General features: G+C 41.7%; 1 protein-coding gene across 1 annotated transcript; it reads right to left on the bottom strand.

Moving 5' to 3' along the window:
* Positions 1 to 4,515: 4,515 nt before the first annotated feature.
* pparaa (peroxisome proliferator-activated receptor alpha a) lies at positions 4,516 to 8,846 on the bottom strand. The gene is given in 3 exon segments (XM_036945541.1): positions 4,516 to 5,038; positions 5,263 to 5,528; positions 8,820 to 8,846. Coding segments are annotated over 3 exon segments (591 nt in total). The 3' UTR covers positions 4,516 to 4,740.
* Between the last annotated feature and the right edge of the window lie 7,643 nt (positions 8,847 to 16,489).

Here is a 16,489-nt window from a genome sequence, read left to right on the forward strand (position 1 = left end):
CTTGCAACAGATGCTTAATCCAAGCCCATGGAAGAAAGGGGATTTTATTGCTCAATCTAATTCATTCTGATATATAAAAAAAATCCATACATCTAATTGATACATGCTCAAGCTTGCACATTTTTGATAGACTTAAAGGGGCAATTTGTAGTTGCTTCATCCAATTTTGGACTTAAATATATATTCAGTACCAGTCAAATGTTTTGACACACCTACTCATTCCAGGGTTTCTTTATTTTTTTACTATTTTCTACATTGTAGAAAAATAGTGAAGACATCAAAACAATGGAATAACACATATGGAATCATGTGGTAACCAAAAAAGTGTTAAACAAATCAAAACATATTGTATATTTGAAAATCTTCAAAGTAGTTACCCTTTGCCACTCTTGGCATTCTCTCAACCAGCTTCACCGGGAATCCATTGATTCTTGAAGAATATAACTTATAAATAAATGCCTCATGAGCTTAGTTCAACTGTCACACACCATGAGAACCCAAAATATAAGTTTGTTTTACTCCAATGTTTGTAAACATTGTAAATGTAAACAAACACTCTATAGCCTCATAACATGGTTAAAACAATAATTGTGATATCATGGACGGTCAGTCTTTGCATCCATAGCTCTGTCTATTAATCTGAGAGTGGCTACATTATTCCAGGCCCATCCCTCAGCTTTTTACCAAAACAGAGGCGGGGTGAACATTTTGTTAATATTTCATCTGTGGATTTACCCTTTAAACAGCTGCATATTATCAAGATATAAAAGTGTCACCAACAAAAAGGTAAACAATGCAGCATATGGCATTAATTTTTCACATGTAAATAGCACTTTTTAGTAGTGCTCAAAGCATGACATTCCATGAGCGCAGCATTTAGTTTTCAACTCGAATCAATGAGCCCAATCAGTCCTCCATGACAACAAAATCATAAACAACAGAGTAGGGCTGGCTAATAACTCCTTAGTTTTGTGGTCATGCTCAGGTAAAACAATTTGGCTAATCTATACTTCCATATTTCCAAGTCCTATTCTTGACGATAAAGGTGTATAACAATTATTGGAATGACTGGAATTTTGATAGACTTTGGTTTTTAATATAAAGATATCGCTTTCTACTACATATGATTAAATTATGAGTTAGAAGAAGCCTAGATAACAACCCATAAAGTAAAATTTAACATCCATATATAGCCAGCTATGTAAACTTTAACATTGATTTATCCTGCAATAGATGTCGTTCAATTGGTAACATACATTTTTGTCTTCTTCTAATGCCTCTTAAGAGGAAAGTAATCTTTAAAAAAAGTAACAGAATGTAATCAGATTACATTACTGAGTTACATTATTAATTACAATTTTGGACCGGTAACTAGTAACTGTAACAGATTACATTTAGAAATTAACCTACCCAACCCTGGCTGTGCTAGTAGAAGGCTGGGACATTGGTAGACAGTGTTCTTCCCCCTCGGCTGTCGGGCACGGTTTCTCCTGGTACGTGGAGGTGAAACCGTGTGCTAGCTAGTTAACGAGCAAGCTAGCACACGGTTTCTCCTGGTACGTGGAGGTGAAACCGTGTGCTAGCTAGTTAACGAGCAAGCTAGCACATGGTGTCGCTAACTAGCAAGCACACCCTAGCCTCCTGTCTGCTGTGCTAGCGGGAACGACTGGTAGACAGTGGACTCCCCCCTGTCGGACACATTTTTCTCCTATACACAGCAGGCGGGAGTGACACTTTTTGCTAGCTAGCTAACTAGCAAGCTAGCTAGTTAGCTAGCTAATGCACGTTGTCGATCTAGCCTCTTGTTTGATGTGCTAGCAGGAGTCGGGGGGCGCCCGGTAGGCAGTCTCCTTCGCCCCGCCTGTTGGAAACTGTTTTCCTGCAGTTCCGTTAACAACAGTGAGGGAAAGTGTTCGGCAGGCAGCAGCGAAGGACACTGGTGGGGGCGAAAAAAACTCAGATAATACTTTTGTTTCCCTTTTGACCCACATTCAAAAGTGTCATAGGAATGTCCACATTCAGGAATGCCCTGAATTGCGGGCTGCATTTGCACACTTGGGGCGGCAGGTAGCTTAGTGGTTAGAGCGTTGGACTAGCAACTGAAAGGTTGCAAGAGCAAATCTCCGAGCTGACAAGGTACAAATATGTCGTTCTGCCCCTGAACACGGCAGTTAACCCACTGTTCCTAGGCTGTCATTGAAAATAAGAATTTGTTCTTAACTGACTTGCCTAGTTAAATAAAGGTTAAAAAAACACCATTGGAAGAGTTAGAGGCATGGTTTATTGGCAGTTAGAGGCATGGTTTATCCCACTACCGTGGGATATGCGCCAACAGCAACCTTGGGAAAATCCTCTGCATTATCATTAAACTCAGGGTTGGGTAGGTTACTTTCTAAATGTAATCCCGAGGGGCGCAGCGATCTAAGATTCCCCATAGGGCGGCGTTTGGCTGGGGTAGGCCGTCATTAGAAATAAGTCTTTGTTCTTAACCTGCCTGGTTAAATATAAAATAAAAAAAATTTGTTGTCTTTTTACCAAATTACCAAACGACAGACCATATATTAACCCTGCACACCCTAATTGACAAACAAACAAACCAAAATCAATGTCTTCTCATGCTTTGTTGATTTCAAAAAAGCTTTCGACTCAATTTGGAATGAGGGCCTGCTATACAAATTGATGGAAAGTGGTGTTGGGGGAAAAAAAATACAGCATTATAAAATCCATATACACAAACAAGTGTGCGGTTAAAATTGGCAAAAAAAACACACATTTCTTTCCACAGGGCCGGGGGTTGGCACCTTAAGCCTCACTCACCCTCTTGATTCTGTCAGATCTGGGCCCTGACAGTAAATATCAGTAAGACAAAAATAATGATGTTCCAAAAAAGGTCCAGTTCCCAGGACCACAAATACAAATTCCATCTAGACTCCATTGCCCTAGAGCACACAAAAAACAATGCATAGCATGGCCTAAACATCAGCGCCACATGTAACTTCCACAAAGTTGTGAACGATCTGAGAGACAAGGCAAGAAGGGCCTTCTATGCCATCAAAAGGAACATAAAATTTGACATACCAATTATGAGCAAAAAATACTCGAATCAGTTATAGAACCCATTGCCCTTTATGTTTGTGAGGTCTGGGGTCGGCTTACCAAACAAGAATTCACAAAATGGAACAAACACCAAACTAAGACTTTGCATACAGAAATCTGCAAAAATATCCTCCGTGTACAATGTAAAACACCAAATAAGTGCAGAATTAGGCTGATACCCGCTAATTATCAAAATCCAGAAAAGAGATGTTAAATTATACAACCACTTAAAAGGAATACATTCCCAAACCTTCCATAACAAAGCCATCACCTACAGAGAAATAAACCTGGAGAAGAGCCCCCTAAGCAAGCTGGTCCTGGGGCTCTGTTCACAAACACAAATACCCCAGGACAGCAACACAATTAGACCCAACCAAATCATGAGAAAACAACAAGATAATTATTTGACACATTGGAAAGAGTTTACCAAAAAACAAAGCAAACTAGAATGCTATGTGACCCTGAGCAGAGAGTACACAGTGGCAGAATACCAGACCACTGTGACTGAACCAAAAGTAAGTACATTTTTGACTATGTACAGACTCAGTGAGCATAGCCTTGCTATTGAGAAAGGCCGCCGAAGGCAGATCTGGCTCTCAAGAGAAGACAGGTTATGTGCACACTGCCCACAAAAGGAGGTTGAAACTGCACTCCACTTCCTAACCTCCTGCTAAATGTATGACCATATTAGAGACACATATTTCCCACAGATTACACAGACCCATAAAGAATTTGAAAACAAATCATATATTGATAAACTCCCATTTCTATTGGGTGATGTTTCCCATGCCAATAAAGCCCTTAAATTGTAATTGCGAATGTCATTCTAGGGAATATGGTGTACTGTATTTCTCCCTTAAGTGTGATCTCTAGCATCTGTACTTGTATAAGTACATGTGATACACCCTAAAATTGGAATGCTGGTGTTCATCTAGAGTGATTGGTATAATCTTTGGTTTGATAAACCTATTCAGTATTTTGGAAGTCAAACAGTGAATTTGATAGATCAATGTGGTGTTTTGAATTTAATGAAAGTTCGTAAATCGCTTTCAACACAAGCAGATCCACATTGCATAGCAATGGGGAGGAGTAGTGGTGTCAACCTATGAAAAGAGGAAGGCGTGGCTTATTTGAGGCGTGACTTTAAAAACAAATATTTATAGCCACCCTTAAGAATGGATGTCATTCAAGGTTTATCTGTGCTGTTGTTTTCACAATATCAGATTTACTGGTTTGTACACTGCCTGCATTGAATTTATAATACTTGCATAATTGTATGTGGTATGTAGAAGCCTGTTTAAGACTTCCATTGTTTAAAAGGTACCATTTGGCTACAATATTGGGGGGGAAAAAGGGAAAAATAGAATTGGAACAAGATTTTTTTTTAAAGGGTTTTATTTACAATAAATATTAGTTTGTATTTGTTATTTATTAGGTTTAAAGGTGAAATATGCAGAAATGGCTCCGCCATTTCCTGGTTGCTGAAATTCTAAACAAGCAATGTATAGTGCAGAGAATCATTGTACCATCTAATCCACTGTGAAATATATTTTCAATAACCAAACTCATTTAATTGTAACCAGTTGAAGCATTTTTTTTGTTTGATCCAAACACAATTTTTTACAGTGTCCTGCACTGGGCTGGCTATGCATCCGTCATAGCTGCACCATAGTCAAAAGGGTCTGTGTTTTGTATTTTACCTCCACAGCAGAGGATAGTGGCCTAGAACAGCACCAGGTCACTGTCATCCAACTCTAAGGAGTTAAACCTCATGGCGAACTGGAACTTGGGCTCCATCATGTCACTGAAGGGCCACTGTAGACTCTTGAGGAACTCCCGGGTAATGAACCCTCCTCCGCTCACCACCAGGAGGCCATCTTTGTTCATACAGGAGGCCAGGAAGGTGAAGAGGGCCTCATACAGCCCGTACTTCAACAGTCACCTGCAGAGTATGGGGGTCAGTCAAGCCAGTTAAGTTCAATTAATTCAGGAAGAAAATGTAAATTATATTAGAATAAGAGGTAGAAAACTATTCTCAAGTGGATTTTTTTTTTGCAGAAGACTCATCCATAAAACAACAACAGACATTTCACAAGGAATATGATACAATATACACAACATGAACCACACATTGCACATACATAAAGTTCTACAAAATCCTTAAACTGGTCACCCATTTGGTCATTCAGGTCCAGGCACTGGAAGCCTGGTACGGACTTGGCGAATTCTGTGAGCTCTGTCACAGTCTCCACAGAGAAACATTGGGAGCAGTGGAACAGCCTGGCCTCTGCCTCCCTCTCCTGGAGTTCCTCGGGCCCAGACCCTGCTCCATCTGGGCCGACACCACCTCCTCCTCCTCCTCCACCTACCAGCTTGGCCATCACCATCTGCTCAGCCAGCAGGACTGTCTCCATGTCGTGGATGACAAAAGGCTGCCGGAAAGAAGGGAGAAAGACCAACCCAGTTTGAAAATAATACAGTTTTATAAGCATAGTTACGTAATGTATAGTATATTACACATTCTAGACCAGTTTCCTGGGTCCAGATTAAAACTAGTCCATGATTAAAAAAACATTCTCAATACAAAATCTTAATTGAAAGTGTGTTTTAGCCCCACATGGCTGGGTCTGGTAAACGTGTCCTAAATGTCGTGCATGATATAGGCTGCCAGAAAGGGGCGCCAGTGAGCAGTCACTGACTAGGAGTACACTGTAAAAATGTTTTTATTGTCCCAGTAAATTACTGTATAATCAACAGTAACATATTGTGTAAACTGAATACAGTAGATTACTGTAAATTCCATTGTGGAAAATAATTCACTGACAGGAAATATTGTGTAAAACACAGTAGCAGTTCACTTACCAATCAAAAAGAATGCCACACAAAAAGCACACAGGCAACAAAATTAAAGCTCATCCTCTGGAGCAAGAGAGAAAAACATTTTTGCTAATTATTATTATATACATTTAATATTTTAGTCTTAGTTAATTGGTATCTGTTTTGTTATGTTATATACATTGCTTTATTTGTGGCCATGCTGTTTTATAATAAAGAAAAAATATACAATTTGAAAGGCACATCATACAAATAAATAACTTTGTAAACCAAGCACCAGCAGAGGTAACTCTGGGTCTTCCTTTCCTGTGGCGGTCCTCATGAGAGCCAGTTTCATCATAATGCTTGATGGTTTTTGCTGCACTTGAAGAAACTTTCAAAGTTATTGAAATGCTTCAGATTGACTGACCTTCATATCTTAATGTATTGATGGACTGTCTTTTCTCTTTGCTTATTTGAGCTGTTCTTGCCATAATATGGACTTGGTCTTTTACCAAATAGGGCAATCTTCTGTATACCATCCCTACATTGTCACAACACAACTGATTGGCTCAAACACATTAAAAAGGAAATAAATTGCCACGCGGAGTGGAACAGGGGAACCCAAGAGCAGACTCAGATAAGGAGACTGGCATGAGGTAACCAAGGTATTTATTGAAACACAGGGGGAAGATGGGGTGCAGGCCAGGGGAAGCTCGGCGGGTTGCAGGTGTGGAGGCTAAGGCTGGAGCGAGGGGAGTTGGGACTGGGTTAACAGGTCCAGAGAGGAATCCCAGGACGCAGTGGAGTGGGGGGGTCCAGGACAGAGTAGCAGGACTGATGAGACGTGGGACTGGAGACGGGCCAAAGTCAGAGCGGGCAGAACTGTAGCGGAGAGGAAAACAGCGTCAGGCAAGGGAAACCAGGATCTTAGCAGGCACAACCGGCTAAAAACCACAGAGTAGAGGTTCCGATCTGGCAGCATGGAAGTGGCAGGGCTGAGTATTTGTAGAGGTCTTGATTATGGAACAGGTTGCAGCTGGTGGGGATCAGCTCTGCCTCCAGCACACCTGTCTCCGCCCACACAATCACACACACAGAGAGGGAGAAAGCACTGGGGGAGTGGCGGCAGGTTAGGGAGACACAGGATGATGGGTAGAGGGCGTGTCAGGAGAAGATGTAACAGATGATCCACAAATTAACTTTTAACAAGGCACACCTGTTAATTGAAATGTATTCCAGGTGACTACATCATGGTTGAGAGAATGCCAAGAGTGTGCAAAGCTGTCATCAAGGCAAAGAGTGGCTACTTTGAGGAATCTCAAATATAAATTATATTTTGATTTGTATATTTTGATTATTCCATATCTGTTATTTCATAGTTTTGATGTCTTCACTATTATTCTACAAAGTAGAAAATGGTACAAATAAAGAAAAACCCTGGAATGAGTAGGTGTGTCCACACTTTTGACTAGTACTGTACACATGCCATTGAGTTTGCCATTGTAGAAAAAGAAAGCAACTGCTGCACTTGTCTGTGACTGGTCTATAACAGCCCCACGTTGAGAAGTGGCTTTGACCTCATTGAACCCCCGACCCCTACAGAGCTATTGTAGATAACTCACTGTGTGTGTGTGTGTGTGTGTGTGTGTGCGCGTGTGTGTGTGTGTGTGCGAGCAAGCGCATGTGAGTGTGTGGTGGCCCTGTGCTATCTCCACGTCCACAAGGTCATACAGTACGTTTACAAAACAGCTGTGCTTGGATGAACATTTGGCTTGTAGCTTTTGCAAGTATCCTCATTGCACTCACCTTAAGGGGTCTACACCGGTAATGAGTGTAGATCTATGCACGTGTATGTTCGTGGGTGGAGTTGTTTGTTTGGGGCAGTGGACTGTTTTCGTTGAGTTAAACCCAGAGAGGAAGTCCACCTTGTGTAGTGTACAGTGGCTGGCGAAAGTATTCCTCCACTTGGAATTTTTCCTATTTTGTTGCCTTACAACCTGGAATTAAAATTGATTTTGGGGGGTTTGTATCATTTGATTTACACAACATGCATAAAAATTGAAGATGCAAAACATTTTTTATTGTGAAACAAATAAGCAATAAGACAAAAAAAAAATGAAAACTTGAGCATGCATAACTATTCACCCTCCCCCCAAAGTCAATACATTGTAGATCCACCTTTTGCCACAATTACAGCTGCAAGTCTCTTGGGGTATGTCTCTATAAGCTTGGCACGTCTAGCCACTGGGATTTTCGCCCATTCTTCAAGACAAAACTGAAAAGAATTTCCCTGTATTTAGCGCCATCCATCATTCCATCAATTCTGACCAGTTTCCCAGGCCCTGCCGATGAAAAACATCCCCACAGCATGATGCTGCCACCACCATGCTTCACCACACACTGGATGGTGTTCTCGGGGTGATTAGAGGTGTTGGGTTTGCGCCAGACATAGCGTTTTCCTTGCTGGGCAAAAAGCTCAATTTTAGTCTCATCTGACCAGAGTATCTTCTTCCATATATTTTGGGAGTCTCCCACACGCCTTTTGGCGAACACCAAACATGTTTGCTTATATTTTTCTTTAAGCAATGGCTTTTTTCTGGACAGCCCAGCTCTGTGGAGTGTATGGCTTAAAGTGGTCCTATGGACAGATATTCCAATCTCCGCCGTGGAGCTTTGCATCTCCTTCAGGATTATCTTTGGTCTCTTTGTTGCCTCTGATTAATGCCCTCCTTGCCTGGTCCATGAGTTTTGGTGGGCAGCCTTCTCTTGGCAGGGTTGTTGTTGTGCCATATTCTTTCCATTTTTTTTATAATGGATTTAATGGTGATCCGTGGGATGTTCAAAGTTTCGGATATTTTTTTATAACCCAACCCTGATCTGTACTTCTACACAACTTTGTACCTGACCTTTTCAGAGAGCTCCTTGGTCTTCATGGTGCCGCTTGCTTGGTGGTGCCCCTTGCTTAGTGGTGTTGCAGACTCGGGCCTTTCAGAACAGGTTTATATATACTGAGATCAAAAATCTATTTAATTTACAGGTTGTAATGCACTTATATTGCACACAGGTGGACTTTATTTAAATAATAATGGGACTTCTGAAGGTAATTGCTTGCACCAGATCTTATTTTGGGCCTTCATAGCAAAGGGAGTGAATACATATGCACGCACCACTTATCAGGATTTTAGATTTTAGATTTTTTTGAAACACATTTTTTTCATTTCACTTCACCAATTTGGACTATTTTATGTATGTCCATTACATGAAATCCAAATAAAAATCTATTTAATTTACAGGTTGTAATGCAATAAAATAAGAAAAATGCCAAGAGGGATGAATACTTTTGCAAGGCACTGTATATACACTAGGGGGCTTGGGGAACCAGAAAAGCTTACCAGGCAAGAGGAGCCGTGGCACTCTTTTTGACTCAAGCTAGCGATGACATTTGAACTTTTGGATCCGGTGTTACAGTTGAAGTCGGAAGTTTACATACACCTTAGCAAAATACATTTAAACTCAGTTTTTCACAATTCCTGACATTTAATCCTAGTACAATTTCCTTGTTTTAGGTCAGTTAGGATTACCACTTTATTCAGAATGTGAAAAGTCAGAATAATAGTAGAGAAAATGATTCATTTTAGTTTTTATTTCTTTCATCACATTCCCAGTGGGTCAGAAGTTTACAAACACTCAATTAGTATTTGGTAGCATTGCCTTTAACTTGTTTAACTTGAGTCAAACGTTTTGGTAGCCTTCCACAAGCTTCCCACAATAAGTTGGGTGAATTTTGGCCCATTCCTCCTGACAGAGCTGGTGTAACTGAGTCAGGTTTGTAGGCCTCCTTTCTCACACACGCATTTTCAGTTCTGCCTACATATTTTCTATAGGATTGAGGTCAGGGTTTTGTGATGGCCACTTCAATACCTTGACTTTGTTGTCCTTAAGCCATTTTGCCACAACTTTGGAAGTATGCTTGGGGTCATTGTCCATTTGGAAGACCCATTTTCAACCAAGCTTTAACTTCCTGACTGATGTCTTGAGATGTTGCTTCAATATAGCCACATCATTTTTATTTCTCATGATGCCATCTATTTTGTGACCAGAGGACATTTCTCCAAAAAGTACAATCTTTGTCCCCGTGTGCAGTTGCAAACCGTAGTCTGTTTTTTTATGGAGCTGGGGCTTCTTCCTTGCTGAGCTTTCAGGTGATGTCGATATAGGACTCGTTCTACTGTGGATGTAGATACTTTTGTACCTGTTTCCTCCAGCATCTTCACGAGGTCCTCTGCTGTTGTTCTGGGATTGAGTTGCACTTTTCGCACCAAAGTACGTTCATCTCTAGGAGACAGAACGCATCTCCATCCTGAGCGGTATGACGGCTGCGTGGTCCCATGGTGTTACACTTGCGTACTATTGTTTGTACAGTTGAACGTGGTAACTTCAGGCGTTTGGAAATTGCTCCTAAGGATGAACCAGACTTGTGGAGGTCTACATTTTTCGCACCAAAGTGCGTTCATCTCTAGGAGACAGAACACGTCTCCTTTCTGAGTGGTATGACGGCTGCCTGGTCCCATTTTTTGAGGTCTTAGCAGATATTTAGATCTTTAGATTTTTCCATGGTATCAAGCAAAGGGGCACTTAGTTTAAAAGTAGGCCTTGAAATACATCCACAGGTACACCTCCAATTGACTCAAATGATGTCAATTAGCCTATCAAAAGGTTCTAACTGGAATTTTCCAAGCTGTTTAAAGGCACAGTCAACTGGGTGTATGTAAACTTCTGACCCACTGGAATTGTGATACAGCGAATTATAAGTCAAATAATCTGTCTGTAAACAATTACTTGTGTCATGCACAGTGTTAACTGACTTGCCAAAACTATAGTTTGTTAACAAGACATTTGTGGAGTGGTTGAAAAATGAGATTTAATGACTCCAACCTAAGTGTATGTAAACTTCTGACTTTAACTGTATATGCCTGTTTACAAATGCTAGCTACTTGTCAGGCTAGTCTGATGTTGTCACGCCCTGACCTTAGTATTCTTTGTTTTCTTTATTATTTTGGTTAGGTCAGGGTGTGACAAGGGGTGGTTTGTGGTGTTTTACCTTGTCTAGGGTTTTTGTATGTTTATGGGGTTGTTCACTAGTCTAGGTGTTTTGTTTGTCTATGGTTGCCTAGATTGGTTCTCAATTAGAGGCAGCTGTTTATCGTTGTCTCTGATTGGGAACCATATTTAGGCAGCCATATTCCTTGGGTAATTCGTGGGTGATTGTCTATGTCTGCACTTGTTTATATATAGCGGCACGGTCGTGTTTGTTGTTTTGTATAGTTTGTTTAGTGTTTCTTCATTAATAAATAGAATAATGTATTCACATCACGCTGAGCCTTGGTCTCCTCCATTCAACGGATGAGACAGAATCACCCACCAAACAAGGACCAAGCAGCGTGATAAGGAGGAACAGCCTGGGAGGAAATACTGGATGGAGCAGGACCCTGGACACAGCCGGGGGAGTATCGCCATCCAAAGGAGGAGTTAGAGGCAGCGAAAGCTGAGCGGCGATACTACGAGGAGAAGTACAGAGGGGAAAGGACTCTGCAATGGAAGCAGGTGGAGAAAGCACAGGAGGAACGGCGACGTTATGAGGGTACACGGCTAGCAGCCCCAAGATTTTTTTTTGGGGGGGGGCACACAAGGAGATTGGCTGAGTCAGGTAGGAGACCTAAGCCAACTCCTTGTGCTTACCATGCGGAGCGTGTAACTGGTCAGGCACCATGTTATGCAGAGATGCGCACGGTCTCTCCAGTGCGCTATTCTAGCCCGGTGCGCTCTATTCCAGCTCCTCGCATCTGCGAGGTGCCGGCACCACGCACCAGGCCAATGAAAATTGTCCAACCTATGTGAAGCGTTAACAAGGAGAGACATGTTCATGGGATGGGTGGGGGCCTATGTCTAAAGCATTGGCTACACAGTTGTTGCAGTATACATTTGATAGCCTTCATGTTCCTGTTCAATAGTAATAGAAACACTTGTTTTTTTTGGCCATCTTGACACCATGAAGATCTACAACTGTCGCCCCTCAAGAGCCAGAAGAATTTAAGAGAACTGCTTTGGGATTCTTGCTGCAAGATGGAGGATCCTGGGACGAGCCCCTGAGGTTGCCCCAGAGAAAGCCGAGACCATTGTGCATGCCTATGCGGCCTTCCACAACTACCTTTGCACCACAGACATTAACAATACAGATTCATCAACACGGTACATCCACCCCACGATTATTGACCACTCCACACCCAACTGCTTTCAGGAGAGTGGAGACAGGTTGTATAAGGGGACACGAGCATTCTGGACCCAAGAAACATGTCGTCAGAGTTGCCATAGACGTGCACAACAACCTCAAGGACTACTTCCTCACACCAGCAGGTCAAGTGGCTTTCCAGGATGTTGCTATCACGCGTGGCACACTACTGTAAATGTTGGAGTGTGCTTTGGAAAATATGTGCACAAATACGTTCTCTTCTCCTGGTGGATGACTGCTTGTGTCATGTTGTGAGCTACACACTTGGTTTTGCTCTTTTTCTTATTCACATTTTACAAATCACAAAGAGTACTATGATGACAATTACTTCATCCTTCGATTTTCATATTTTTCGGGAGGCTAGACCCTCAAGACATTTAACTAACCTTGTGTTGTGTAGTGGCCTTTCAATGAGAACTGTCTTGCTATAGCAAAAATAAAAGTATCTGTCCAGCTGTAGACAATAAGGCTAGAATCTCAAGACATTAACCTCATCTACAATGAGGTAGAATGATCTACAATCATGTACAAAGCAGTAGAAGTTTACTGAATGACTGATTCAAAACAGTAATATTTTCTGCCACAAGTGCAATGTAAAACAATGTAGTACACAGGTGAAAAGTGTGATGAAAGGGGAAATACGAGAAATAACTAAGTAAACACCAGTAACATGACAATGAGGAAATAAGTATAAAAAAACATGCACAAAAAAACCCCAGTAATTTACCCACCACCCTAATATAAAAAAAATGTTTTTAAAGCGCACAAGAGTTTTTGGGGTGAGATAAATGGGAGGAATAGACACCATCCATGGTATCATGACGTTGTAGACGGCCTTTGCTGGGACACTGATGCTGTTTCTGTAACCCCTGCTGCCATTTCTTTATTAAGTCATCCACCCGCTGCATAATGTCAGTGTTCAAAGGATCCTCAGCTGTCTTCCTCTTCCAGCCATTGGAGCTGGGTCGGGGAGATGGGTTGGAGGTTGATGGAGATGCAGGGCAGAGAGACAGTGGGTTGGGTGTCGGTGAGAGTGGCCGGGGATGGGGCCTCAGGGCTCAGCTCAATCTCTGGACTGTCCAACCCTTCCCCCCTACAAGCAGATGGCAAATACATTAGAATACAATGCAAGCAATCTATAAATATCTCCATGGGCTCCTTTGAGTTAAAATGTTTACCCAAAATAACTGATTTCATAAACTTCTCAATCTAATTAACACACACACACACAGCACACTGTCTGTTTTCTGATGTTTGAACTAGCTCTGCTATCATTATGTTAACCCAGGCACTGAATGTTTCCCACTCACAAATTCTCCTATCCAGAAAACAGCTGACTTCCATTGATCTAACTAGGTCTGCTAAACATAAGGCCACAAACACACTAGCTGTACAAAAGGACTCCGCTGCATGTCGGTGTCTGCTGACAATGTTTTACATGAACACGAAGCCAATCGGTGAGACACACACCAGTGGCAGCTCCACACCTCTTCTCCTTCACCCTTTTCAGATTGTGAACATACCTGTCCCGAATCTTTCTCCGTGTTTCTTTGATATCAGTATCGGTGTTCAAATTCTGTGATATCTCCCTCCAGCTGTTGACATTTGCTTGATTGTCCAAAAACAACCGCATCGAAGGGTTGTAAAGGTTCTCGAATTGTCTCACCAGCTCGCACAGACACTCCTCCAAACTGGACATAGACATAATTGCGTTTAGCAGATCTCAAAATAAAAAGTGGGAAAAGGGTAGCTTGCAAGTAGTTAGAGGGGAAGTAGCTGAACGTACATCCCTTCAGTGTTTATACCAGAAGGGATGCCGGAAAATATGTGATGTAGACACAGGTGCGGGACAGACGTTGCGAAACTCACTCCATACTGCTACTTCCCTGGAAAACACTGCGTCGCTTGATGGAGCATATTACAAGGAGCTGCCCCCTTTTGTGATGAAAAACGACTTTGCAGCACTGCAATACTCTATTTATCTCTGTGTGGTTCCACTGCGTGGGACTAGATCTGACTAACTAAAACACACACAGCTGCCTCTCTTCTCACTCTGTGGTTGGAAACATCTGCCGGAGACATCATAGCACTGTGGGTGAATATCCCCCCTCTGTAGCTAGCACTTCGTCCTGCAATGACCCTTGAAGGTCTGGACATACTGTCTAGGGTTCTTTGGTTCATCGTTATTGATCAGCTGTCAGATGTTGATCACAAGAGGCAGTTGTATCTAAGTTTTGTTATTTGTTAGCTATAGGCACTTTAGATAAAGCTACTGCTACGGCATCCACTTTTTTGCTACCACCAATTATTGTAGATCACAGTATGAATAAGGATCTTTCCAAACACGGATTGATACAGACATACACAGAGGTTCCCAGCAACAGCACATTTCCAAGTAAATCTACCGAGACGCTCAATCCCAGACTCTTTACCGATTTCGTCTGAGCTCCGTCCAAAACTGAGACTGAAGTCAATTAACCAGCTGTTCACATCTGTCCTCTTAGAAAACATCTACCAGAGAATGGTTTTAAAGGTATCAGAAATACATCAACACACAATGATGTTGAAGTTAAGACCCTTGCCAACTCATATAAACATTTATATTTCATTTCAATGAAATGACGTTGAACCAACTTGGAATAAACGTTGAATTGACGTCTGTGGCCAGGGGGCAGCGTCCTCAACCTTTGAGCACTGACCGAAAACATGTGCTCCATGGACGTTAACAAGTGGTTGAAATTTGGTCAGTCCAAATCTGAACCAATCATAGCCGTCTATGTTTCAAAAGTCTGGACAGCACATTACAGAACAGTACAGTAGAGCACATTAGAGTACAGTATAATGTACGCTATTGTATTGTACTGTAATCTACTAAACTACACAGAGTGTATAAAACATTAGGAACACCTTCCTAATATTGAGCCGCACCCCTTTTTGCCCTCAGAACAGCCTCAATTCGTTGAGTGCATGGACTCTTCAAGGTCTCGAAAACGTTCCACAGGGATGCTGGCCCATGTTGACTCCAGTGCTTCCCACAGTTGTGTCAAGTTGGCTGGATGTCCTTTGGCTGGTGTAGCAATCATGATACACACAGGAAACTGTTGAGTGTGAAAAACGATTGAAGTGGAATTAACAAGTGAAATCAATAAGGGATCATAGCTTTCACCTGGTCGGTCTATGTCATGGAAAGAGCAGGTGTTCCTAATGTTTTGTACACTCGGTGTATACTGTACTGAATTAAAACTACTCTGCTGTGCTGTTCTGTACTGTACTTTGCATAATAATGCATTTCTGTATAGTACAGATCAGGGACACATGATGTCATTCTGTTACCAGTTGTTAATCCATTTCACTGACTGTAGTTCAATAAACAAAATATAGGTTTTCAAACTCAAGGTGTCATATCATAGCTGACACCCCATTCTTTCTGCAGACATCTTTTGAGTTTTTGAAAAACTTTGTCACATAAAGGGAGATTTTTACATAATTCTGTTAGGAAACTCTTTTCTCTCTGCTGTTTTTGTCAAATTTTCTGTGGAAATTGTTAAATGTAGTCCTTGTGCATTGAGTTGTATGGTATGTTTAACTTTGTAATCACTGGTTTTTATTTGGCATACATTTTAAGGTGAAAAATCGGTGTCATTCTGTTACCATGGAATTGCCTCTGACGCAAATCCCTCATAGTCTATGCCAGGTAAACGCCTCACTACTTCCAGGGCAGAGGCCAACAATCACTGTATTGTTGCAGAGACAGAAGCATGCAAGTTCCTGTTTACCTCAATTCCAATTACACCATCATCTCACTCAAGTCCTGACAGTAAACGATCTCTTCAGTTTAAATATGATGTTTGTTTTTCATCACATGCTACTAGATCAAGGGGGGACAAAGTATCCGGCACGCCGGGCTGGAAACAGCCTGGGACTGAACCCGGGTCTGTAGTGACGCCTTAGACCACTGCGCCACCCAGGAGGCCCCTGCAAAATTATTTGAACAAACAATTAGTCCCCCACAAAATGCGGCCCTCCGTTGAATTTCAAAATCCCGATGTGGCCCTCGAGTTTCCCCACCCCTGTACTGAATCCATGTGTGAGTGTGTGTGTGTGCGCGTGTATGTGTGTGTTCGGCTACATATTTAATCACAGACAGACCTGATTCGGAACAGGTGTATATATACTGAGATCATGTGACACTTAGATTGCACACAGATGGACTTTATTTAACTAATTATGTGACTTCTGAAGGTAATTGGTTGCATCAGATCTTATTTAGGGGCTTCATAGCAAAGG

Source organism: Oncorhynchus mykiss, chromosome 15 (assembly GCF_013265735.2).
Source record: "Oncorhynchus mykiss isolate Arlee chromosome 15, USDA_OmykA_1.1, whole genome shotgun sequence".
In the NCBI taxonomy this organism is placed as follows: Eukaryota; Metazoa; Chordata; class Actinopteri; order Salmoniformes; family Salmonidae; genus Oncorhynchus; species Oncorhynchus mykiss.